This window comes from Silene latifolia, chromosome 9 (genome assembly GCF_048544455.1).
Source record: "Silene latifolia isolate original U9 population chromosome 9, ASM4854445v1, whole genome shotgun sequence".
NCBI lineage: Eukaryota > Viridiplantae > Streptophyta > Magnoliopsida > Caryophyllales > Caryophyllaceae > Silene > Silene latifolia.
In genome coordinates, this window is record NC_133534.1 from 7112134 (window position 1) to 7137898 (window position 25765).

The 25765-nt window shown below is 35.8% G+C and overlaps 5 protein-coding genes across 6 annotated transcripts; 3 read left to right on the plus strand and 2 right to left on the minus strand.

The window, feature by feature from the left end:
• The first annotated feature begins 2177 nt into the window (after nt 1-2177).
• Nucleotides 2178-5041, plus strand: LOC141598930 (uncharacterized). The gene is made up of 2 exons (XM_074418762.1): nt 2178-2303; nt 3306-5041. Exon 2 carries the CDS (start codon nt 3465-3467, stop codon nt 4200-4202), a length of 738 nt encoding a protein of 245 aa, XP_074274863.1. The 5' UTR covers nt 2178-2303; nt 3306-3464; the 3' UTR covers nt 4203-5041.
• A 159-nt stretch (nt 5042-5200) lies between these two features.
• Nucleotides 5201-7876, plus strand: LOC141598931 (uncharacterized). 2 transcript variants are annotated; one of them, XM_074418764.1, is made up of 3 exons: nt 5201-5394; nt 5464-5585; nt 6467-7876. In XM_074418764.1, exon 3 carries the CDS (start codon nt 6519-6521, stop codon nt 7386-7388), a length of 870 nt encoding a protein of 289 aa, XP_074274865.1. In that variant the 5' UTR covers nt 5201-5394; nt 5464-5585; nt 6467-6518; the 3' UTR covers nt 7389-7876. The 2 variants fall into 2 exon arrangements, with proteins under 2 accessions (XP_074274865.1, XP_074274864.1); XM_074418763.1 differs by lacking the exon at nt 5464-5585.
• Nucleotides 7877-11145: 3269 nt separating this feature from the next.
• Nucleotides 11146-12406, plus strand: LOC141600534 (uncharacterized). The gene is made up of 5 exons (XM_074420779.1): nt 11146-11427; nt 11541-11649; nt 11746-11921; nt 12023-12136; nt 12234-12406. The coding sequence occupies exons 1-5, from the start codon at nt 11146-11148 to the stop codon at nt 12315-12317; spliced, it is 765 nt and encodes a 254-aa protein (XP_074276880.1). The 3' UTR covers nt 12318-12406.
• Nucleotides 12407-12482: 76 nt separating this feature from the next.
• On the minus strand, nt 12483-15840 carry LOC141598932 (large ribosomal subunit protein uL15c). Its single transcript, XM_074418765.1, has 3 exons — nt 15293-15840; nt 13271-13422; nt 12483-12907 (listed from the first exon to the last, which is right to left on the minus strand). The coding sequence occupies exons 1-3, from the start codon at nt 15735-15737 to the stop codon at nt 12680-12682; spliced, it is 825 nt and encodes a 274-aa protein (XP_074274866.1). The 5' UTR covers nt 15738-15840; the 3' UTR covers nt 12483-12679.
• Nucleotides 15841-17180: 1340 nt separating this feature from the next.
• Nucleotides 17181-20924, minus strand: LOC141598933 (uncharacterized). The gene is made up of 7 exons (XM_074418766.1): nt 20821-20924; nt 20464-20563; nt 19691-19823; nt 19486-19589; nt 18703-18874; nt 18457-18597; nt 17181-18031 (listed from the first exon to the last, which is right to left on the minus strand). The coding sequence occupies exons 2-7, from the start codon at nt 20505-20507 to the stop codon at nt 17690-17692; spliced, it is 936 nt and encodes a 311-aa protein (XP_074274867.1). The 5' UTR covers nt 20508-20563; nt 20821-20924; the 3' UTR covers nt 17181-17689.
• Between the last annotated feature and the right edge of the window lie 4841 nt (nt 20925-25765).

A 25765-nucleotide genomic window follows, 5' to 3' on the forward strand; every position in this document is an offset into this window, starting at 1 on the left:
TTAGTTTAGTTAGTAATCGAGTCGGAAAATAAGTAAAACATGAATGGGGTGAAATACGGTGTGATGTGAGTTGGGATATATAAGATATAATATAGGTGGTACTTTGTAATAAATGAAATACGGGGTGTTAGTTTGTAAAATACGGTAAATACTAGGTGGTTATTAACAATTTTCACTAAAGGATTATTCAGGAAAATTGGGTTGTTAGGTTTAATTATTTGGTGGTAGAATCATAACAGCAAAATGGTAGATTTAGAGGTTGAAACTCTTGATGGTGTTTCTGGTGCAAAGAAGCGTTTTCTTGGTGTTCGTAAAGTAGGAAATAGGTGGTTGGCACGAGTCCGAAACCCGATGCTGAGGGTTGATGTTGGACTGGGTAGCTATAGAACCCCTGAAGAGGCAGCACTTGCTGTACAAAAGAAAAAAGCTGAGTATGAAATGTTAAAGGGTGAAGATATGTCGAGTATGGGAACTTGCAGGGGTTATTTTAAGGGAAAGAAGCTTCCTAGTGGTGTTTTATGGGACAATGGAAGGTATCGCGTGCAAATACGGCACCCAAAGTTGAAGAAAATGGTTTCAGGTGGTTCTTATAAAACTTGTGAGGAGGCTGCTGATGCTGCGGACAGGAAAAGGGAAGAATTCTGGAAAATGTATGGAGGGACACCGAGGGTTATTCCTGACAATGAAGTCTTTAAGAAAGCCGAGTTTGATGCCAAACTGAAAAAGCCGGAATTTGATTGGATTGAATTTAAGCCTGGTTCTGAAGCAGATGAAACTCCGATGAAGTTTGAGTATGACTGCTCAACTCCATTATTGGGTGCACCTAATTTGAAAATTTTTGCTCTCTGTGATACGTCGAGTTATGATTGTGGGATAGTTGATATTCCTGCTAAACTAGGAGACGGGCTTGTTGCAATGTCTCCACCTTCAGATTTCGACCCTGAGAATTTAAACAATGCGCGTGCGCCTGGCAGTGACAAATCCTGTGATTCGGAGTTTGATAGAGCAGTGAGTTTGGGTATCATCAATGAATATGGACAGTTACTGGGTGATTATAGCGAATTAGATAAACACATGGGGATTTAGCTTGCCTGATGAAAATGTTACAGATTCTACGGAAACCTTAGTCAGAACACCTGTAACACCTTACAACAGGTGTTGATTGTATGTTTTTAGCTTAAGGAATTTGTTCCGAGCCTAGATGGGTTCCCTTGGGAATTATTTTTACCTGGTTCAGTCACCCACAGCCCAAACTCCGCTGAAGTTTGAGTATGACTGCCCAACTCCATTATTGGCTGCACCAAATTTGAAAATTTTTGCTGTCTGTGATAAGTCTACCTATGATGGTAGGATAGTTGATATTCCTGCTAAACTAGGTGACACCCTTGTTGACAGGTCTCTTACTTCAGTCTCCGACCCTAAGAATTTAAACAATGCGTCTGGCAGTTATAAAACCTGTGATTCTGACTTTGATAGAGCTATGAGTTTGGGCATCATCAATGAATATGGACAGTTACTGGGCAAGTATAGCGAATTAGATAAACATATGGGGTTAAGCTTGGCTGAGGAAAATGTTGCGGATTCTGCAGAGCTCTGTGTCCGATCACCATGCAGGTGTTGATTGTAGACAGCGATTATCTAGAGGTGTGCCCCTGGGCCTTGGCTATCTATTTTATAAGGGGTTTAGTTTTCACTTGATATCTGGAGATATGAGCAAAGTATTGTACCTCGACCGTCACTAAAACTTTCGAAATTGGCTAATTGATGATTGTAAATTTGTAATGTCATACAAAGTCTCAACATTTTGTTAATAAGGTGTTTAAGAAGGGGCATCAAAGTCTCCTATAAATGGTTTTATAATGTTTATTGTAAAACGGTTTTCTAAGATACTTATTCACTGAATGCCTAATGGTGTGTGTCGTCATGTGACCCAAGGTTTAACACGCAAATTTAATTCAACTGAACTTAATTTGACTGAACTTATTTAAATAACTTAATTATTTTTAATTAAAATAAACTTAATTTGACTTAACCAACCATAATGTAACTTGTTTAAATTTCATTAAACATTGTAACTTTATCTACATTAACTATACTAAACTTTATTTTTATTTTTTTTTAATACAAAAAAACTGAACTTTACTTAAACTTGTACGGAGTAGTTATCAGTAGTGACAAATGGTGAACACAAAATAATGATCACTATATAAATTAACACCACCTTATGTCTGTATTCTGTATCGTCACCGGCGACGGCCGACGGGGAACTGGGGAAGGAATCTGTTGATCACCCATTCACTTAGGTAATTATTTAGTTAATCAATTACTTTGTAGTATCTCTTTTTATGCAGATTTCTTCATCACATTTGCAGATTATCTTTGATTATTTCATGGTTTTGTACATCATGTATGCCTGCATATCATACAATAACTCTCTACTAGGACGACTCGGTCTTAAAAGCTAAATACATTCTGTTAGTCCCTCTATCCTTAGGTATCCCAAGTATTCTTTCCGTCTCAATCAATAGTTATCTATTTTTATTTTTTGGGTGTATTAATCAACAGTAATCCATTTCTATTTTTGGTAGTTTTTTGTGGGTATCTTTCCTGTTGCAAGTGGGGTTAGTATTTTGTGTGGTCCAAACTCCAAAGTCCCCCATTTTCCTTTCCTTGGTCTTTGCGGCAAAAAAGAATAGACAACTATTGATTGGAGGCTTGGAGCAGAGGGAATGTCATACTTGACTCGTTCTAAGTTTAAGACATACATTACCCTCTTAAATAAGAATTTATGCATATCAAATTGTTAAAATTCATTAAACCCTTTAATCAATTTGATAATTATGGAGGTCTGGATTAATTATCAGGTTTCAATGTTTCAGATAGACTATTGTTGAGTTATTGATAGATTTATAGAGGATTATATCCAGTTGCGGAGTCAGGTGGCCAGGTGGGGATTGCTAGCAGGGGCGGTGATCCACCAAACTATAAAAAAAATTGAAGTTTTTAGTTGAAATTTTGGATCTTTTTTCTGATTTATTTTATTACATTAGTACTTCGCCCTCGTTGAAGTTTTTTTGCTTCCCTAATGTCAAATCCTGGTTCCACTATTGATTACTCATTCCGTTCCAACTCTCAGTCATTTGTTTACCTTTGATTAAAATATTCAACTAGGGAATATAAAAGGTAAGCAAATGAATAAGGCGGAGAGAGTATATCAGAAAAATGGCTTGTTAGAATTAATTTTCTGGTTTAATATATAGATTACTGTAAAATTTTCTGAGATGTATAATAAAGGATTATTTCAGGAAAATTGGGTTGTTAGGTTTAATTATTTGGTGGTAGAATCATAACAGCAAAATGGTAGATTTAGAGGTTGAAACTCGTGTGGTGTTTCTGGTGCAAAGAAGCGTTTTCTTGGTGTTAGTAAAGTAGGAAATAGGTGGGTGGCACGAGTCCGAAACCGGATGCTGAGGGTTGATGTTCGACTGGGTAGCTATCGAACCCCTGAAGAGGCAGCACTTGCTGTACAAAAGAAAAAAGGCGAGTTTGAGGAAATGTTAAAGGGTGAGGATTTGTCGAGCATGGGAACTTACAAGGGTTATTTTAAGGGGATGAAGCTTCCTAGTGGTGTTTCATGGGACAACGGAAGGTACCGCGTGCAAATACGGCACCCAAAGTTGAAGAAATTGGTTTCAGGCGGTTCTTATAAAACCTGTGAGGAAGCTGCTAATGCTGCGGACAGGAAAAGGGAAGAATTCTGGAAAATGTATGGAGGGACACTGAGGGTTATTCCTGACAATGAAGTCTTTAAGAAAGCCGAGTTTGATGCCAAACTGAAAAAGCCGGAATTTGATTGGATTGAATTTAAGCCTGGTTCTGAAGCAGATGAAACTCCGATGAAGTTTGAGTATGATTGCTCAATTCCATTATTGGGTGCACCTAATTTGAAAATTTTTGCTCTCTGTGATACGTCGAGTTATGATTGTGGGATAGTTGATATTCCTGCTAAACTAGGAGACGGGCTTGTTGAAATGTCTCCACCTTCAGATTTCGACCCTGAGAATTTAAACAATGCGCGTGCGCCTGGCAGTGACAAATCCTGTGATTCGGAGTTTGATAGAGCAGTGAGTTTGGGTATCATCAGTGAATATGGACAGTTACTGGGTGAGTATAGCGAATTAGATAAACACATGGGGATTTAGCTTGCCTGATGAAAATGTTACAGATTCTACGGAAACCTTAGTCAGAACACCTGTAACACCTTACAACAGGTGTTGATTGTATGTTTTTAGCTTAAGGAATTTGTTCCGAGCCTAGATGGGTTCCCTTGGGAATTATTTTTACCTGGTTCAGTCACCCACAGCCCAAACTCTGCTGAAGTTTGAGTATGACTGCCGACTGCCCAACTCCATTATTGGCTGCACCAAATTTGAAAATTTTTGCTGTCTGTGATAAGTCTACCTATGATGGTAGGATAGTTGATATTCCTGCTAAACTAGGTGACACCCTTGTTGACAGGTCTCTTACTTCAGTCTCCGACCCTAAGAATTTAAACAATGCGTCTGGCAGTTATAAAACCTGTGATTCTGACTTTGATAGAGCTATGAGTTTGGGCATCATCAATGAATATGGACAGTTACTGGGCAAGTATAGCGAATTAGATAAACATATGGGGTTAAGCTTGGCTGAGGAAAATGTTGCGGATTCTGCAGAGCTCTGTGTCCGATCACCATGCAGGTGTTGATTGTAGACAGCGATTATCTAGAGGTGTGCCCCTGGGCCTTGGCTATCTATTTTATAAGGGGTTTAAGGGGTTTAGTTTTCACTTGATATCTGGAGATATGAGCAAAGTATTGTACCTCGACCGTCACTAAAACTTTCGAAATTGGCTAATTGATGATTGTAAATTTGTAATGTCATACAAAGTCTCAACATTTTGTTAATAAGGTGTTTAAGAAGGGGCATCAAAGTCTCCTATAAATGGTTTTATAATGTTTATTGTAAAACGGTTTTATAAGATACTTATTCACTGAATGCCTAATGGTGTGTGTCCTCATGTGACCCAAGGTTTAACACGCAAAATTAATTCAACTTAACTTAATTTGACTGAACTTATTTAAATAACTTTATTATTTTTAAATGTAACTTGTTTAAATTTCATTGAACATTGTAACTTTATCTACATTAACTATACTAAACTTTATTTTTATTTTTTTTTAATACAAAAAAACTGAACTTTACTTAAACTTGTAGTTGTCAGTAGTGACAAATGGTGAACACAAAATAATGATCACTTTATAAATTACCACCACCTTATGTCTGTATTCTGTATCGTCACCGGCGACGGCCGACGGGGATCTGGGGAATGAATCTGTTGATCACCCATTCACTTAGGTAATTATTTAGTTAATCAATTACTTTGTAGTATCTCTTTTTATGCAGATTTCTTCATCACATTTGCAGATTATCTTTGATTATTTCATGGTTTTGTACATCATGTATGACTGCATATCATACAATAAGTCTCTACTAGGACGACTCGGTCTTAAAAGCTACTGTATATAGGTATCCTCTTTTTATCCCAGGTATTCATTCCGTCTCAATCAATAGTTATCTATTTTTATTTTTGGGTGTATTAATCAACACTTATCCATTTTTATTTTTACAAAATCTCATTGAAGACGGGCGATATCTGTCACAAGCTTGTGACGGATACCGTTTCCTCTCACAAAATACCCATTGAGAGGTGAGTGGGAAGCACATGGGGTGCCCCACCTTGTTCCCTCTCCCTTTTTGTGAGAGGTTAGTATTTTGTGTGGTCCAAAGTCCCCCATTTTCCTTTCCTTAGTCTTTGCGGCAAAAAGGAATATACGAGTAATACGACTATTGATTGGGACAGAGGGAATGTCATACTTGACTCGTTTTAAGTTTAAGACATACATTACCCTCTTAAATAAGAATTTATTATGCATATCAAATTGTTAAATTTCATTAAACCCTTTGATCAATTTGATAATTATGGAGGTCTGGATTAATTATCCGGTTTCATATAGACTATTGATAGATTTATAGAGGAATATATCCAGTTGCGGAGTCAGGTGGCCAGGTGGGGATTGCTAGCAGGGGCGGTGATCTCCACCAAACTATAAAAAAAATTGAAGTTTTTAGTTGAAATTTCGGGTCTTTTTTCTGATTTATTTTATTACATTAGTACTTCGCCCTCGTTGAAGTTTTTTGGCTTCCCTAATGTCAAATCCTGGTTCCACTATTGATTACTCACTCCGTCCCAACTCTCAATCATTTGTTTACCTTTGATTAAAATACTCAACTAAAGAATATAAAAGGTAAACAGATGAATGAGGCGGGGAGAGTATATCAGAAAAATGGCTTTTTAGAATTAATTTTCTGGTTTAATTTATAGGTTACTGTAAAATTTACTGAGATGTATAATAAAGGATTATTTCAGGAAAATTGGGTTGTTAGGTTTAATTATTTGGTGGTAGAATCATAACAGCAAAATGGTAGATTTAGAGGTTGAAACTTGTGACGGTGTTTCTGGTGCAAAGAAGCGTTTTCTTGGTGTTAGTAAAGTAGGAAATAGGTGGGTGGCACGAGTCCGAAACCGGATGCTGAGGGTTGATGTTCGACTGGGTAGCTATAGAACCCCTGAAGAGGCAGCACTTGCTGTACAAAAGAAAAAAGCCGAGTTTGAGGAAATGTTAAAGGGCGAGGATTTGTCGAGCATGGGAACTTACAAGGGTTATTTTAAGGGGATGAAGCTTCCTAGTGGTGTTTCATGGGACAATGGAAGGTATCGCGTGCAAATAAGGCACCCAAAGTTGAAGAAATTGGTTTCAGGCGGTTCTTATAAAACCTGTGAGGAGGCTGCTGATGCTGCGGACAGGAAAAGGGAAGAATTCCGGAAAATGTATGGGGGGACACTGAGGGTTATTCCTGACAATGAAGTCTTTAAGAAAGCCGAGTTTGATGCCAAACTGAAAAAGCCGGAATTTGATTGTGTTGAATTTAGGCCTGGTTCTGAAGCCACTGAAACTCCGATGAAGATTGAGCGTAAATTTTGGTACGGCTGTCGTCCAACTTCATTATTGGATGCACATAATTTGGAAAACTTTGCTCTCTGTGATAAGTCCAGTTATGACTGTGATAAAGTTGATATTCCTGCTAAACTAGGAGACGGCCTTGTTGAAATGTCTCCACCTTCAGATTTCGACCCTAAGAATTTAAACAATGCGCGTGCGCCTGGCAGTGACACATCCTGTGATTCGGACTTTGATAGGGCAGTGAGTTTGGGCATCATCAATGAATATGGACAGTTACTGGGTGAGTATAGCGAATTAGATAAACACATGGGGATTAAGCTTGCCTGAAGAAAATGTTACGGATTTAACGGAAAACGTAGTCAGATCACCTGTAACACCTTACAACAGGTGTTGATTGTAAGTTTTTAGCTCAAGGAATTTGTTCCGAGCCTAGAAGGGTTCCCTTGGGAATTATTTTTACCTGGTTCAGTCACCGACAGCCCAAAGGAGAATTTGGTGTCTTTCTGGTCAGTAATGAAAGCAATCGTCCCTTGGCTATTCTACGCTTTTCAAGGGGGTTTATGTTTCACTTGATATCTTGAGACATTAACCATGTATATTGTACGATATGTATCTCTACTGCTAGTTTACAGTCGAATTTGGTTGATAGGAGGCGGTTTTGGTGATTGTAATGACATACAGCCACATTCACTATTATCGTTTATTCGATCAAGTAAGCCCGGCGTGCATCCAAGCCTTTGTAGGAATCTGGGTCTCTTTATCTTTGACATGCTTGTGGAATTGTAAATATAGCGACTTGTTTGATTGTCTTATAACCATTGTTGTTAAACTCCCGATCCATATCGTAGGATCTTACGATTTTACGATCCAAAAAGTGGTGACCGATCCTGATCCTAGGTAGCATCTTGATTTTGTAGGATAAAACTTGCCTAAACATCGAGATTTCCTCCGCAAACATTCACTTGTAAGTTGTAACGTATCAAACAGCATACAAAGGACACTATCATCAGTGACAAAACCTTTAATTTCGGATTAGTTGAATTACATAAAATTTTTGTAAAGACGGTGTCTCCACTAAATTATAGAGAGATCATTTTATCGTAATCCTTTATATTATTTTCGTACCTCTTTTATTATTGATTATAACATAATATAACTTAACTAAATTTTTAAGCATATTTTAGCTAAATATAACTTAAATGAACTTAATTAAATTAACTAAACCTTGTTTGTGAATTATTTTTTTAAAGAAAAAAAACATAACTTTACTAAAACGTGTAGTAGTGACACACAAACTGCTATATAGACAGACCCCACCTTATGTTTCTACCGTCACCAACAACGGGAAGAAATTTGTTGAACACCCACTTACCTAGGTAATTATTTTGTTTATTAAATTATGGAATCTTTATTTTAGTATTTTGTGTTAGATGCCGAAAATATCACCTACCGACAGTTGAGGCAATCGGTTGGGAATACCAAATACGGAGTACATTTTAATGGGGTAGAATATGGTAGACCCTCTCAAGTTTGATCTTTTCATTGACAAGAGTCCGAAATCAGACTCGTAACTAATTATTTAAGATTTTGATTTTGTAGTTATCTTCCATTAATGCAGCTTTTTTTCATTATATTTGTAGATTGTCTTTGATTATATCATGGTTTTGTACATTAACATCATGCATGCATATCAAATTGTCAAGTTAAATTTGACTGAACCTTTTGATCAATTTGATAATGACTAGGGTGGTTTGGATATATGCATGCATGACTTTGTACATCATGCATGCATATATCCAGTGGCGGATCCAAGTGGTCTCGTCGTGGGGACTGCTAGTAGAGCGGTCTCCTTCTAACTATAAAAAAATGAAAGTTTTTAGTTGAAGTTTCTGATTTTTTTTTCTACTCCGTAGTCCGTAAGTTTACTTTTTTTGCTTCCTTCCGCTATTAATTAATGGCAGGGGCGTCTTAAAACAAATGGAGGCCCAGTGCAACACGGGAAAATGAGGCCCCAAATATGAATGCACAAGCCTATTATAGTTCGATGTTTGTATTGAATTTCATTAATAAAAGCTTATAATCCGGTGACGAAAAGCGGAGGCCCGGTTCCCACGCCTGTGGTTGCCCGTGGTCTTAGACACCCCTGATTAATGGCTCCGTCTCAATCATTTGTTTACCTTTGGGAACGGGGCAGAGGGAGTATAACAGGAAAATGGGTTTTTAGCATTAATTTTCTGGTTTAATATAGACTAATGTAGATGTACTGAGATTTATAGAGGATCATTTCAGGGTTGATAGGTTTAATTATCTGGTGGTTGAATCAGAAGTGCAAAAATGGTAAATTTAGAGGCTGAAACTCGTGATGGTGTTTCTGGTGCAAAGAAGCGTTTTTTTGGGGTTACTAAAGTAAAAAATAGGTGGATGGCACGAGTTCGGAACCCGATGCTGAGGGTCGATGTTCACTTGGGTTACTATAAAAGCCCTGAAGAGGCTGCACTTTCTGTACAAAAGAAAAAGGCTGAGATTGATGAAATGTTAAAGGGCGAGGATAGGTCGAGCATGGGAACTTGCAGGGGTTATTTTAAGGGGAAGAAGCTTCCGACTGGTGTTTCATGGAACAACGGAAGTTATCGCGTGCAAATTTGGAATCCAAAGTTGAAGAAAACGGTTTCAGGTGGTTCTTATAAAACTTGTGAAGAGGCTGCTGATGCTGCGGACAGGAAAAGGGAAGAATTGCAGGAAATGTCCCCTAGTTCAGTCGTCGACCCCACGAATATAAACACTGCGTCTAACTGTGACGAAACCTTTGATTCGGAGTTTGATAGAGCCGTGAGTTTGGGTATCATCAATGAATATGGACAGTTACTGGGTGAGTATAGCAAATTAGATAAGCAAATGGAAATAAAAACTGCCTGAAGAAAATGGTGCGGATTTTAAGTTGTTAGCTCTAGGACTTTGTTCCGAGCCTAGAATAGTCCCCTTAGGCATTTTTCGTACCTGGTTCCGTCTGTCACATCCGAAAGGAGAATTTTGCGTCTTTCTGGTCAGTAATGGAAGCAATCGTCCCTTGGCTAGGTATTACGGTAAGTTATTAGCAAAGTATATTGTACAAATTGCTACTTACAATCGTATTTGGTGAATTCGGCTGCTCGAGTTAAAAATGAGTACGTTTATTATAAAAATAGGTACGAACTACCAAATTAAAAAGTTGTTTTTTGAGTCACGATTAATAACAAAATGATTACAATTAACACATGAATAAAAGGTTTTTTTGTTAAACACTACCTTATATTTAGGGGCATTTGTAAAAATACTACCTTATATTATTTTTTTTTGTTTTCAACTACCTTTGTTTTCTTTATTTTTAGTCAATAACTATCTACGGTAAGAGTCTAGACATATTTGGTCTGTTTTCCGGCTTTAACCTATCTCACATGACTGTTTTAAGTTGTAATCTTACTGGTTTGTAGTTATTATTGAAATGTGAAATCCATAAATTTTGCTTATCTGAAGTTAAATTGTGGTTTGGACGCAGTTGATTGTTGTTTGATGTTAACAAAGTCATGTAAGATAGATTAATGTCACTAAACCAACCAAATCGCACCATACTTTCGGCATATGTAGTTTTTAACCAAAAAATGAGAAAACAAAGGTAGTCTAAAACAAAAATAATAATATAAGGTAATATTTTTACAAATACCCCTAAATATAAGGTAGTTTTCGACAAAAAATCCTAAATAAAAAGGTAAATAAGAATGGTCTATAAATAACGGGAGACCGTTTCTTCCAAATTTTCGTTGAATGAGGGGAGCTCATGCTTGGCCGTAACCCGATCCGTCATGTCTATTTTTTTTTTTTTTTTTGTGTTTTTTTAATGGGATAGGGCGAACCGGACCCTGAACCATCCAAAGGTTAAATGGGCTTGTGTGGGCTGGAGACAAGCCGGACGGCGGACCAGCCAGAGATATCAAACTCGAGAGACCGGGCCCGCGGAGAACTACTGAAAGAGGACGCTAAAAACCTACTCCATAGCGAAAACTTATAAGAATTTCCCAACATATTTGGATTGAATTGCCTGCATACAATGATCATTATGAGGAGCAGCATCAATCTGCAATCTTGTTCATTATATGCACCCAATAGTTATAACAACAATAACAATATTAATCGCAAATTATCCGTTACTCCAACCGAATTCCAAATACCCAATACGCTTAGTTTCGCTCATTCCAAACCCATATCTAGTCGTAGCAAATTCCAATGCTGTTCGTCTTCCTCCCGTCGCTTTACAGTCGGCGAAAATTTAAACGATTCTCTTTACGACTCGTTTAAGTCAATCTGGCATCCGCAGGTTATCTCTGTACTGGTATAACTTTCCCCAACTTTTTCCTGACTTATTTTACAACAGGCCTGTTTAAAGCGGTATTATACAAGAATTTACGATATTGTGTACTACTCGGTATATATTGTTTTATGTAGGTTGTGCTGCGTGATGAAGATAGACGGCTCAAACAAAAGTTAGACGAGTTAGCTAACAAGAGAAATAATGAGAGTGATGTAACGAAGCAATTGAAAATCGTTATGAACGGTCTGAATTCGTGTACAATTCTAAATTCAGTTCAGTTTTATTCGATTCAGTTCAGTTTAATTTAAATTTATAGTTTTTTCTGGTTTGAATGTTTAGAGTTCATGCCACAGTTGCTCGAGAATGCTGATCTTTGGATTTCGAGTCACCTCATGGTGTCTTCAAATCCGAAGGAGGCCTTATTGAAACTGTTCAAGTTGTTTCAAATAAGATATCAAGAGGTTTTAAGAGACGATAATAAGGACGATGCATCGAACTATATCCATTATACTGAGGTATGACGGAGTTGCTATACGTTCTCTCCCAACATTTTAGATTCATCGTCTGTAATCGCGCGTTTCAGTTATGTTGTTCTTATCAGTCTTTGTTACTTCAGGTAATTGTGGATATACAAATCGCTGGTACAATTGCTGATAAACTGAAAGGAATTCACACCCGTGACGATTTTAAACTACTATTGCATGACTTGATGTCCCTGGAGTTTGTTACGGTAATAATCGAACCGTTTTTTCTGAGTAACATTACCTTTTATTTGTCTATTTTGAGAATTAATTTATTTCGTGTGAAAAATTACGAGGTGGTTGCAGAATGCATCGCCGTTATGCTCATCTTTACTGGTGTTGAAGGAGAAGACAAAAGAATTGGAAGATTACAGTCATTCTACCTTTTGAAGCTAAGACCTCATGAGTTTGAGAAACGGATTTTGGAAGTTAGTAGGAATCGAACTTTAAATGTGTGTTATTTATTTAAGTTCGACATTGTTGAAGTTTTAATAATATGTTCATCAAAAGCATTCCGAATATAGAAAGGTAAACAATTGACTGAGACACCCAAAATGGAAAAGGCAAACAAATGGAGGGATTCTATTAAATCTCACGCAGTATCTAATTACACCATTTCACCGAGTTTACGATACAAAAAGCTGTAGAAAAGAAAGGTGAATACAAACCACTGAAAACATCAAAAAATTGATACACTACATACATCTTGGTATTTTAGCAAATTTTCGAGTGCGTGGCAACTGATATCAAGTTTATGCAGAGTTAGTTTCAGCAGATGCAGCTGCGGCTGCAGCTCTTTTCTTTGCAAAGTACTCGTCAGCCCTAGCTTGGTTCTTAGCAACTGATGGTTTAACCCACTTCTTTCTTCCTGGTAGTACAGTCAGTGTACAACCGGCTGCCTCTAACTTCTCTTTCGCTGACCCTGAAAATGCTCGGGCCTTTATATGGACCTTTGCACTCAGTTCTCCTTCGCCCAATATCTGACAAAACATATTGCAAAGATAGTAAGCTTCCAAAGATGACTGCATAAGTGTGTTAAATCTAGCCGTTGATACTGCATGACGACCAATTTTACAAAAGTTTGGACCGATATATGTTGTTATGACCCGAGAATAAAACTGAAACATGCTACTTAAGCAGAGAAGACAGTTCTTCCAATTACCGTAACTTTCAAAAGAACCCTAAATTGAAGGCAAGTCTAATAAGCTGACCTCTAAAGGCAACTCTAATCGTATTCTATTCACATGGAGACATGAGAATATAGCGTTTTAATTATTCAAACACTTGAAGTTACGCAACTACGGAGTATTAGTTAAGCAAAGCCTAGCAAACTGCAAACTGACCTTTAGAGGCAACCTTCTTTCCCTTCCTGAGGGATTAATTATACCCTTGTCCTTCAATGACTCGAGAGAAACTTCTTCGCCGTCCTTAAATCCAGCAACCTCTATGTCTCTTAAGTTCACAGGCACATACTTCGGTAGACCCGCACTCATACCTGGATAAATATTGATGTTACACAGGCCATCAAGATAATGCCCAAATAAAAACGACAGTGATATGGAAGACAAACAGAAAAATCTAATGTGATGAAAGTGAACTGTATCAGTCAAGCAACTGAGAAAATCCATGATATCAAGTTTCACAAACTTCCGATTGTCTTTTTTTTTATTACTCAACATACAGATACTTGAAATAAGAGTATCTAAGGCCATTTTCATCAAAGTGCCTTTTCTATTTTCTGAAATCGTAAAATAGTTTTGTTTACTCATACGAAATCACTTTTCTTTCCTGCATAAAAAAACGCCTAAATGTCTTAAGGCATAAGCCTCAAGATGACAAAGTTTGCTGTCACACAGCTACACAAGATCATGCTACACCCTAAAGGTTCATGGTGTTATCTCTATGTTTCACTCTATGATTCATGAACTTTGATAAATTCTCACGAATGAAGTTCCGAGACTCCAGCATGAGAAAAACAAAAAATGACTTTTCTGTTCAATGATTTGCCTCTACCCCCACTCAACTTCTTCATATATTATACTCCGTATATGATTAAAACATATTTTCTGCATGAACTACATCAGTGCCGCAATAGTGAAGTAGTTGAAACTCGAAACCCAGTACACCAGAATAAAAGGGTTGTGTATTTCAAAAATAAGAATTTTGCTAAGCATAATAATCTTGTCATGTCATAAGCATCCTACAGTCCATTAATCAACGAAAATCTTACATAATGAGAAATGATCAAGAAGGTAAGTAAAAATTAATCTCAAATGAAGAATGAATCATACCAAAACTACACAACTTCTACGAGTTATATCAATTCAAATGGCTAGAATGAATACAGAACGGAAAAAAAAAATGTTTAAGAAGAGTTAGATTTACTGGTTTAAAACCCCGAGTGGAGGAAAACCATACCCTGGTAGAAAGGCAACAAAATGACTAGTTCAAGCCTTGAGGCCAGAGATACACACAATGACCAAGTAATATTTGATGTACAGCCTATGATATACAGGCAATGCTATGATATAAACTGTGGCACAGAATACAGTGGAGCTTGAATATGTGACGGAAGTATTCAAAGTTTATTAGACTTCTCGCAGTGGAAGTGATGTTGTTTCAACCTTCTCTAATCTCCAATAACAGTTTAAATGAGCACATTTACTACTCAATACATAGAATGCACTGTTAACTTGGGATGGCTCGGTCCCAACTCCCAAACTAAGTCACTAAAGTAACAATACCAAATTACCAATACAACTTCAATTATCCCTCTATATGATCAAAGCACTATTACAAATTACTTCCTTGCGTTAATACAGAAATACAAATTTCCAACTTCAAATTACAATGCATCAAATCGGACAAAAAACTTTCTGAACTGAACAGAACGGACGTGACCTAACTGAAATGAACTGAAATTAAATACTCATACGAAATAACAACACTGAAGTTGATTCCTAACTATTTGAAACATCAAAACATGCTAAATTCACTCAAAATCTCATAAAGCAAACACCTTAACTACAATACAACTACCATGTACATTGTACAATATAACAAATGACTGAGGCGGAAAGAGTACATAACATTGCAAACAACCCAATTACACATTTCAACCAATGTCAATCAAACACTCCAATGAATTAATCACCTTTGATTAAAATACGTCTCACAATGAATAAAACATAAACAATTGACTGAGACGGAGCGAGTACAGTCCAAAATCCCCAATTCACCTCTGATTAAAATACGGCTCACAATGAATAAAACATAAACAATTGACTGAGACGGAGCTAGTAAAATCCAAAATCCCCAATTCACAGCAAAATAAAACCCGAGAAAAATTGAAAATCGAAATTTACCTCCAGCAATACCACGCAACTTAGGAAGCCTACGATAAAGAGGCATTTGACCACCTTCAAAACCTCTCATAACACCAGGACCAGACCTTGACTTTTGACCTCTCATACCAAACCCACAACTTCCACCTTGACCAGCACCATGACCTCTCCCTTTTCTCTTCGCTTTCTTTCTCGAACCCGGCTGCGGTCCCAGATTATCGAGCCGGAGTCGGGTTGCTGGGACTCTAGCGGGTAGGGATTCGGATACAATTGTCGATACCGCTACGACGGAAAGCGGTTTTTTGGTTGAATTGGGGAATGTGGGTAGGTTGAGTTTGAGTGAGGAGAGTTTGTATGGGTTTGAGGTGAGGGAAGTGAGGTTTGTTAGGGTTCCTTTGAATGAGGAAGAAGGGAAGGGAAGGGAAGTTGATGGAGGGTGAGTGGTGAGAGAAAGGAGGGAAGCCATTGGAGAATGAAGGGTGAAGAAGTGAGAAGAATGGTGTATTGGTGTGTTTATCAGTTGAATAGATAGGATAACAATTTTCAAACAAGAAAAAAAAACAATTCTAATGCTATGTTGCTTTGGATTTTTGGGCTTTAAATGCGGGTTTGAATTGAACATGTGTATACGGTTTAAAGTGTGAGTGTGATTAGTTTGGGTCGAATAACTTCAGGTTTGACGGGTTTGGAGTTAGATTTTTTGGGATAGGGAAGTTATTTCGGGTTTGCGTCATTTCAGGTTCATTAATATCAAGTTATTTAGGGATAATTAATTCTGTAAAACAATAACCATTCAGTCTGGTCATATTCTGGTGTGAGTCAAGCTGGGGTCCTCAATTTAGGTGTCGAGTCGATTTATTTGGCAAGGGTCATTTGAATCGGGTTAATTTTGCCACGTTTAGTAGTTGTCCACTTATTATTGAACTTTAATTTTTTTTTTTTATGTGCTTTGTTTAAGTCCTCTTTGTGTTGCTAACACAAGAGTAAGGCTGCGTACATCCAATCCTCCCTTATTCCACAATTTGCGGGAGCCATTTTGGCATTGGGGTAATGAAGTAGTTGTTATTGTTGCTTTGTTTAAGTCTCTTTTGGTTTATAATAGCTTTAGTTTAGGAGACCCCCCATGGTCAATTGATCAGTTTTATATATTTTGTTCGATAGCAATTTTTCTATAGAACCGTCTTATAGTATATGATATTATGATTGGTTCAAAAGGAGAATAACTTACATTAACGGGCCTAATCATTTCATCTCGATATTTTGTGATAAATGAGTGTATAAAATGGTCCTATACAATTTTGTGATCAATAAATATTGGGCTTTTACGGTTTTCTCCCATTTCCACACTTTAGGCGAATTTGTCAATGGATATTGGGCTAGACTGTACGAGAAAATAGCAAAATGCCCAAACACGGCCCGTCTGTACCGCTGTGGTTGTTTTTTTGAGAAACGCTCAGGATGATGACAAACATCATAACCCGAAACATACTGGGGCTAAAACTACTTGGCATCAAGAAGAATAGCATCCAATACTGACAATTACGCGACATACAGCTCAAAATATCGAGATGAAACGATTAGGCACATTAATCACAGCAAACTTCCCTTCATATGTACTGATTGCTGAACGGACAATTTGAAGCACCATAGCATTCTCCAAAAGATGCAGCAAGGTCAGCAACATGCTTGACCTGTGGCTACCTACATCATTACTTCCAAGTCCGAATTTTCATAGTGAACCCAAACTAGCAAACAACTGAGCTATGACACGGTCCATGGTCAAGCCCAGTATTATAAAAGCGGGAGCTCTGGTATAAAATACGGTATACAGATTCTCAAAAACAGTACAAAGTGCAGATTAAGATGGTAACAATACAAAAAAATGTAGAATTGTGGATGCAAGTTTCGTGTATCTCAACATCTGACTATTCAAGAGCAGAAATATTTTAATTAGAATCCTCGAGTTTACAAACACAGCACAAGCTTTTACGTAATTACAACCACGGGAGCAGATATAGAACCCTGGTAACCTACTGAAAGTCGAAAGCATGATCACTTAGAGAAGACACTGTCATACTATAACACATACGGATTACGGAGTAAAGATCTGAGGCTCTATTTGGTTTCATGGGAGATATCTTAAGAACATTTTTTAGTAGGAAACAGAGTTCCAAATAAATATTCCGTCTTTATACAGAGATTTGGGTTTTCAAATTTATATAAATGGAAAATAAGTAAACCATGGGAGGAACTTAATTTCCTCATTCCCACTCCCATTTTCATCATTTTTCCCTCATACGAAACCAAAACAAGAAGAGAATAGTTTTCCTCCGAACACACACACTTTAGAATACCTGAGAATATTATGCTGGTCTCCATTCACTAAAACGGAAGTCGATGACTTGAATCATTCCCTCCTTAAGACTTGCCACCTTCAAGATTCATTAACCCAAAATTAACATTGACCAATTCCGAGGCAGCGCGGGCTGCAGCTGAAGCACGCTCGGCTGAGGCAATAGCAGCTCGAGCTTTCTCTAAGATGTCGGATACTCTTGCTTCCTTTTGTCTGTTACTAGCTGTACTATCCAAGCTGCTATCCGTGTTTGGCGCTCTTGAACCATTGGAATTGGTCAAGGGCTTGTTGCTAGTAGAACCATAAGATGGAAGGACTTCAGTCTTTGGTTTGTCAGCTACACGTCGAGGTGTAATAGATTGTTGGACGGGAACTGCAGTGAGCACAGCTCCTTGCTTTGGACCATCCTATCAACATTTGCATTTACTGCTTTCAGTAGACAGTTAAATAGTAGAAATAGCAAGCAGTTGACACAGCTATCGCTTGAGGCATGTAATTAGTTTGTATTAACCAGATTCAAAATTAAATATGGTCATTCACAAATGTGGTATTCTATAGCTTCTATATGTTCGAAAAGTTCCTCGTCTATTCCCATTTAATGATTGACCAACGGCTACATATATCATATTTGGAATATTTAACTTAAGATAATATTGACCGGTCATCAAAAAAATGCAACATGTGCAATTGGATGTTTTTAGAAATATAACCAATATGCTAGACTTCTGACTTCCTACCAATTTGTACGATTTTATCTAGCCAGACGTAATCTGTATCTAAGGCACAACCAAAATAAACAAGAAATTAATACAGTAAAGGAGAGGAAGCATACCAGCAGATCATCATGTTTTTTACTGAATTCTGCTTCAGTTTTAGAGGAATCCCAGTTAACATTATATTCTCGGGCAATTTCTTTGAGCGTCTTCAATTTTTCTTGACCAGGTGGAGCACAAACAGAAAGCTTCTCAATTATCTGCCATTGAGAGAAAAAAAATCCAAAATCCAGATAAGCCAAGAACAGAAAATCACTTCTAAAAAGGGATACATGCATATAAACGGAAGGCAAGTTCCTCTTAACTGTGCGGTTAACACTTGTATCTGGTCTGAGTTCTGAGATAGCCGAGATGAATTCCTTTCCATATTTAGCGGTAAACAAGTTTTTAATTTGCAAAAGGTCTGGCAGATCAGAACATCGTGGAGCTGCAAATATGATGCTTGTAATAGCCTCCCGCAGCTCTATAGGACACTCCCTAACATTCAAATTCAACAAAAATGAAAAAAAAAGGAGCAGCAATAATACAGCCATAGACGATAAAAATGCTCAATGATACTTTTATTGGACCATATGCTAGGATCCTGATGACAAACTCTCGCCCTTTGACAATCACTATTTGAAAATGAGTGAAGTCCTACCAAGTTCACTTCCTGAAATGTGTAATAGTTTCGTGTCATGGACTTGTGAGAGGTAGCAAGAAACAATTTTTACATGAAATCAGATCAAACAGTGATTACAAATCAAATGATTGTAGGGCCAAGTCAAAGGTTTGGCAGTTTTTAACACGAAATTTTGGGTTCCTCTTCGAAAGATCTTGTTCAAAGACATGAAATTTAGGTCGGTCCTGTAAGTTAGGTCATCTGTTCCAGATTATGTCATTCCTTGCAAAAGGAGATAAGTTGTTTCAAATGACCACTAATGAAAATTGTGTTAATAGTTGGTCTACTGACTGCAACTCAACAGCACAAGAACCGCTAACTCTTTAACTAACCATGTTCCTTCATTTCATCGTAGTTCAAAATAATGGATCACGTCGAAAAAGGTTTGATTTGATAGCTAAGGAGGACAAAATGATCATGGCTTTACCTCTGACTTTCAAGGATGGGAACACGTGCAAGAACAAACTCGCAAAACATCTCTATTATCTCATACGCAGCCAATGTATTTTGTTCACGTATGACATGCTCCACCTTCAAAAGGGTCGTTTAATCATATTTTATACAACAATCCCTCAAACAAAATGCAACAATCAGCGAATGACCTTTTAACACTGGGAGAAAAAAGTAATTACCCGAATTCTAGCTATGGCTTCCTGGCCGGACTGCAGAAATAGAGCTATCTCCTTTCGCATCTGCTTTAGCTGCGCATCTCTCCTATTTTTTAGTAGCTTGATACGGGAGATTGCTAAGTTTAAACATGTTTTGCTGCAAAACAAAACAGGATTTTTACACCGGCCTCAGTGTAATGAAACAGCGCGCAATAACATTCAAAAAACAAATACAGCGTCTCAAATCATAGACACCTTTTGCGAAAAATGTGCATTATGATCAAATAATGCAAACACTTCCATGAATTATATGATCCATTAAACTAACAACATCTAATCCGGCGGACTATCAACTTTCGAAAATATTAAATTAGGTTGAAGTTCCACAATGAAATCGCAGCTAAGGCATTTACTAGTAAACCAAACCTTAAATCCGATCATTTATTTACCTATTCCATTTTTTAGTTTGACAGCGGTTATGATGGGTATACTGATAATCCACTTGATCTTTGTTCCGAATCAAAGGTAAACAAGTGATTGAGACCAAGGGAGTAACAAATAAGAAATGCAGATCAATATCAATATTCAAGTTCATAATCTTCACAAAATTTAGTAACCGAATTCATGAATTAAATCAAATTTGATCATCAAACAACTAATAACACAGATAATTTACAAAACTAGTAACCCGATTCTTCAAAATCATACCAACAATTACAATTACAATTACAATTAAATTGAAGGAAGAACTGATTAAAATTAGTGAAGAGAAAGAAGGGGGTGAGTGATTAACATACCATCTGGCGCCAAGAACGCCTCGATTGAAGAGCTGATTCAACATTCGATTGGTATCGCAATGAACCCTAAATTCTTTTGCAATTTGGGGGTTTATTTGATTGATCTTGTTGAATTTTTTTTTTTTTTTTTTTTTTTGATGACGAGGAGGTTGGATCCTCCCGGATCTGAGGACCCCACCTCTTGGCGCCTGTCTGTGTGAGTTCTTTCATGGGATTATTCCCTCTCCGGGCGTCGGTCAGGAAAGTGTTCTCAGGAATCGAACCAGGAGACTGCATTCTCCCAGGAGGCTTTGCTATTCTCCCAAATTCCACTAGACTCACACATCTATGACAATTTAACACACTTTATATATTTTCTGATCTTGTTGAATTTGAATACGAAGAATGAGTGAGTTTTTTTTTTTTGGAAATAAGAGTAAAGTGAATTTTATTGCACAGTTAAATTCTTCTCTAAATCGATTTTACCCAAATACTCCCTCCATTCAACTTCATACTACCACTTCCAATTTTCACGTTTGTCAACGCGTCTTTTACGCGCTAAATATCATTAGCTACGTATTTGTAAAAAATATAAAAGTTAAATATTTTTAATATACTCGTAACTACGAATAAAATAAGATTTCACATAAATATATTTTCACTTTATGTATTGGGAGAAATTGAAATTGAATGTTTAACTATGAATAGTGTACAAAATAGATAATGGTAGTGTGAAGTTGAATGGAAGGAGTAATAATTATAAGATTCTGGATACTCAAGTTCAAGTTTAGAGTTACGGACTTACGGTTACTCTGAAAAACTCAAGAAGTCTCGTATGTGAGTGTTGGTCCGTATTGATAAAAGATGAGAGAGTAATTTATGAGCTAAGGAGTTACTCTCTCTATTGTCAATTACTCCCTCCATTCAACTCAACTTTACAACTTTCTTTTATCACGTTTGCCAACGCAACTTTTACACGATAAATATTATTAGTTGCGCATTTGCAAAAATTATAATTTTTTTTTTTTAATGTACTCTTAAAGACGAATCAAATAAGATACCACATGAATATATTTTCACTTATGTATCGAGAGAAAATTGAAGTTGAATGTCCGCTTGTGAATAGTGCGCAAAATAGAAAGTTGTAAAGTGGAGTTGAATGGAGGGAATATTTTTAAAGTGGAACCTCCTTGACTCAATTCTTATATCTTACACCCATGTGTAGGATACTCCATACTCCCTCCAACTCCCCCACCCCCACACTCCCCACTCCCCACTCCCCACTCCCCACTCATCCTTAACTTCCTCTTTATTATTATTTTTATTTTGTTTTAAAACAAAAAATTATCTTCCACTTTTAAGAAAATTACCGCTGTCATATTCAGTTTAAGTATTACGTAGTGTTATTTTCACAATATCACTATTATATTCATTTTAAGTTTAGTGAATATGACAATGTTGTTTAATGAATATGTGCTTTATAGTACGATATTCATTATATGACACTATCATATTCATTTGCACTTTAGTGAATATGTTAGTGTAGTTTGATGAATATGTGTATTATTTATTGTGATATTCATCGCATGGTTCTATTATATTCACTTCCAGTTTAGTGAATAAGACTTTATTTGTTTAAATATATTGAACAATAATCATGAACGCTTTAATCCATATAAAAACCGCATAATACAAAACAATTTAAAGGAATAAAAATAATTATGTGATATGGTATGAATATGTCAATTTTGTGATGTGAATATGTGAGAAAAAATAAAAATAAAAATAAAAATATATCAAATATGATCTCCATTTGTAGAGAAATAAAAATTATGAATAATGATATATTTTTTATTATTTTCTAATTTATTATATTTAAGATTTATTTATTATAAAAAAAAAAATTAAAAAGGAGAGTGTACCATGCACCATACTCATGCAATTCATGGACTGTACAACCAGTTGTATATGTTGTACCGTGTAGAATCTGAGCTTTGTGTCGAAGTATCCGAGCTTTATATTAAAGAATATGAGCTTTATTAGAAAGTATTGAGTTCATCCATTTAGACATTAAAAACATGAACTTTAAATTAGCTCAGAAAGAATACACATAAGCTCAGATTCTTATACTTGGTTGTACCATGCTTATGGTACAACTGGATGTATAATCCTATTTGTGATACTCATGGGTGCATGGTATAATTTACCTCCTTGACTTATGAAACGAATTTTCTCTGTATCATGAATACAGTTACTTACTCACTTTGTTCCATTGGTAAACAATTTATCGAGATACCTAACCTACAAATATAAGTTACTAGGTAGTATCCCGTGCTTCGCACGGCCTGTTTCTATATTTTGTTAATATAATTGCAAAAAAAAAGTTAACATTTAATTATTTTTAAGATTTTACTTATAATAAAATTAATTGAATGATTAGATATATTTAATGCTTATAATTAAGGTTGATTAGATGTAATTAATACTTATAATTAAGATTTAATCACGGTTGTCACACAGTAAGCTTGTATACGCTATTAGCACCCAAAAAAGCTTGTATACGCTATCATGAAATTACATACTTGTTAAAATTACATACTCCGTGGATTCCTATATTTTAAAATTACCACAAATACAAATTATAAACATGCGAACCAACCAACTGAAAAACAAAATAGAATACTCTCTAAGATTTCTTACAAAAAAGTTATCACAAATACAAAATTATAAACTTGTATAACTAAGTACATAATAATCTCGTTTCATTTGCATTGGTAGGACTATGGACTTAATATCTGACACTTAAGAAATTTAATTAAAGGGGTGTCTATTATCATTTTTTTCACTTCAAAATGATCTTCAAGGAATAGTTTGATCTTAATTTTCCTCTATATAATTTGCTTGTTAATTTATTTTTTAAATTAATTTTCTAATAACAATGTAACTATTCTAATATAATATCATAGGAGTAAACATCATTACTTCGAAGTAACACATGGTCAAATTTTTGAAATTTTAAATACATTAGTGTATAGGGATGTGTTTCTACTACAAAATTAGAGGTATTAGTCTATTACTTGTATAACTTAGTCGCGTGGTCTAAGGATAATATTTTTTATGGTACTAATTAATCCTAATAACCTCATAGAGTATGCTGATAAGTGATGAAATGATGAATGATGAGCAACTTGTTTATTCTTTTCCTCACTGATTTCTCCTTTTTAACAAAAAACATTAGAACCCTAGAGACTAAACTCGTCACCTTCCTTGTTCGTCTTTTATGCCGCCATCCTAGATCTCCTCTCACAACATCAAATCTCTCGTGGAGCTAGAGTCTTGTGCCCCTTCATGGTCCAATATTTTGCTGGCGAATAGTGAAGTTGGTTTATTAGGTCGATTGAGGTTTTTGAGCTTATCGGTTCTGCTATTCTCGTTTGCATTGGCAACATCCACTACTTAAGCTTTCAACTTCCAGTAGTTCTTCTTCTCAGGATGATACATTTGTTTTTACTTTGGAAGGTCATACATATTATAAGCATACCCATCAAGTCATAAAAAGCTTGATTATTAGAAATAATGTGATGGTAGGGAGTACATAATAATTGAAGCAATTGAAAACTTTTTGTTTCACTTTTTTTTTTCATATTGTCTTATACTCTTATGAAAATATGAAGACAACTAAAGTTTGGGGAAGAAATGCTTCCATATACGGAGTTTATATAGTGTAATTTGGAGATATTTGTGTCAAACATTGAATGTGTGAAGAATGCTAATGGAAAACTTTGAACAAAGAGAATAGGCACTGACTCACAGAGTCATTTAAGTTTTTCTTTTACTTTGAATATGTATCTTGAAATTTGTATCTTTGGAACATACGGAGTACATATATAGATTAACATTCATTGTTTAACACTTATTAACATTCGTCTGAATATAAACATAAAGTTAAGGTTTTTATTCATATATTAAAAATATAAATAAATTAAATGTCACATCTCAAATCAACACTTTCTCAACCCAACTTTAAATGTGTACATAACACAACAATTAAGTCTTTGAATACTTTGAATGTGTAAAAGTAACATTATGTTAACAATTTTAGTTTTGAATATATAGGAATCTTGGAGTTATAAGAAGTTAAACATATTACATACGTACAATGTATCTTCATTGTCCATCAATGATGTATATGCATATTCACTCTCTGTCTTGGAAATGGAAATTGTACATTCACATTGGTAAAAATGTCATTTTAATTTAAATTAAAAAATGAAATAAATTAAATGTTACACGCCACATGATAAATCTAATGCAATGTATTTCATAATATTTGCTTAGGTTCAAATACAAATAACATAAAGTATGTGGAAATTATTGACTTGTAGTTAATATCATGTATTAAATAATCCCCAATTTTTATACTACTTTATTATATATGCTAATTAATAAGTAGTTTTGTATTAAATGTCTCATCTGCCACGTGTCAATCCACAATTCTCCTAACCCAGTTTTATATATATACTAGATTTAATGCCCGTGCGATGCACGAGCCAATTTGTATTGGGCTCCCAATAATTAAAGCATAACTAAAAAATTATACACACATATATATAAGGCTCTGTTAATTCGGCCGAAAAGAGCATAGCTAAACTGAATGAAGTTGAATTGAACTGGGTTAAGAGATGAACTGAATTGAAATTAATGAAGCTGAAATTGAACCGAATAGAGCTTAACTGAATTAAAATAAGTGAAATTAAGTCCAAAAGAACAGAGCCAATTGGCTCAGTTTAATTTGGTTTTGACATAAGGTCAATTAGATTTATAATTGTATGATATTGTTATATATACATTCGGATGTATAATCTTTTTGCCTGTTACGGCGTATGACTTACCTGGGTTTTGATAGATTTGATTTTTAACTCATTGTTAACATTTTTTCCACCGACTTTTAAGTCGGCTTCTTTATATTCTTTGAAATACTGAGTAATAGTGTAATACACCTTTTCTCCTTCAAAATAAAAAGGTGCATAGAATATAAAGTATCCGGTGATATTTATACTAACTTAATCTGCAACATAACTGTCATCAAACTAATTGTATACTTCTGCCCTTTCTTTCTCGACTGATTATAAGGAATCAAACTTTTCAAGTACGTTTTTGAGCGATCTGAGAGATTCCAAATTTGAAAATAATACCGGAAATAATAGACTAACGTAGTTTTAATTCACAAATTCCCATTTGTGACGGAAATTAAGCACTTTACTTTTTGTCTTATCAACCCATCTGGGTGATACTTGACTCGTCAAGAGAGACTTATTGTTTT

Coding starts and splice junctions, on each gene's coding strand:
- LOC141598931 (XM_074418764.1), top strand. CDS start 6,519: ATGGTAGATTTAGAGGTTGAAACTTGTGACGGTGTTTCTGGTGCAAAG.
- LOC141598930 (XM_074418762.1), top strand. CDS start 3,465: ATGCTGAGGGTTGATGTTCGACTGGGTAGCTATCGAACCCCTGAAGAG.
- LOC141598932 (XM_074418765.1), bottom strand. CDS start 15,737: ATGGCTTCCCTCCTTTCTCTCACCACTCACCCTCCATCAACTTCCCTT. Junction 13,423..15,292: donor GTTGCGTGGTATTGCTGGAG/GTAAATTTCGAT, acceptor ATATTTATCCAG/GTATGAGTGCGGGTCTACCG. Junction 12,908..13,270: donor AAAGAAGGTTGCCTCTAAAG/GTCAGTTTGCAG, acceptor ATGTTTTGTCAG/ATATTGGGCGAAGGAGAACT.
- LOC141600534 (XM_074420779.1), top strand. CDS start 11,146: ATGATCATTATGAGGAGCAGCATCAATCTGCAATCTTGTTCATTATAT. Junction 11,922..12,022: donor ACTATATCCATTATACTGAG/GTATGACGGAGT, acceptor TTGTTACTTCAG/GTAATTGTGGATATACAAAT. Junction 12,137..12,233: donor TGTCCCTGGAGTTTGTTACG/GTAATAATCGAA, acceptor AGGTGGTTGCAG/AATGCATCGCCGTTATGCTC.
- LOC141598933 (XM_074418766.1), bottom strand. CDS start 20,507: ATGTTGAATCAGCTCTTCAATCGAGGCGTTCTTGGCGCCAGATG. Junction 19,824..20,463: donor GGCGTTCTTGGCGCCAGATG/GTATGTTAATCA, acceptor TTTGTTTTGCAG/CAAAACATGTTTAAACTTAG. Junction 18,032..18,456: donor AAAAACATGATGATCTGCTG/GTATGCTTCCTC, acceptor AAATGTTGATAG/GATGGTCCAAAGCAAGGAGC.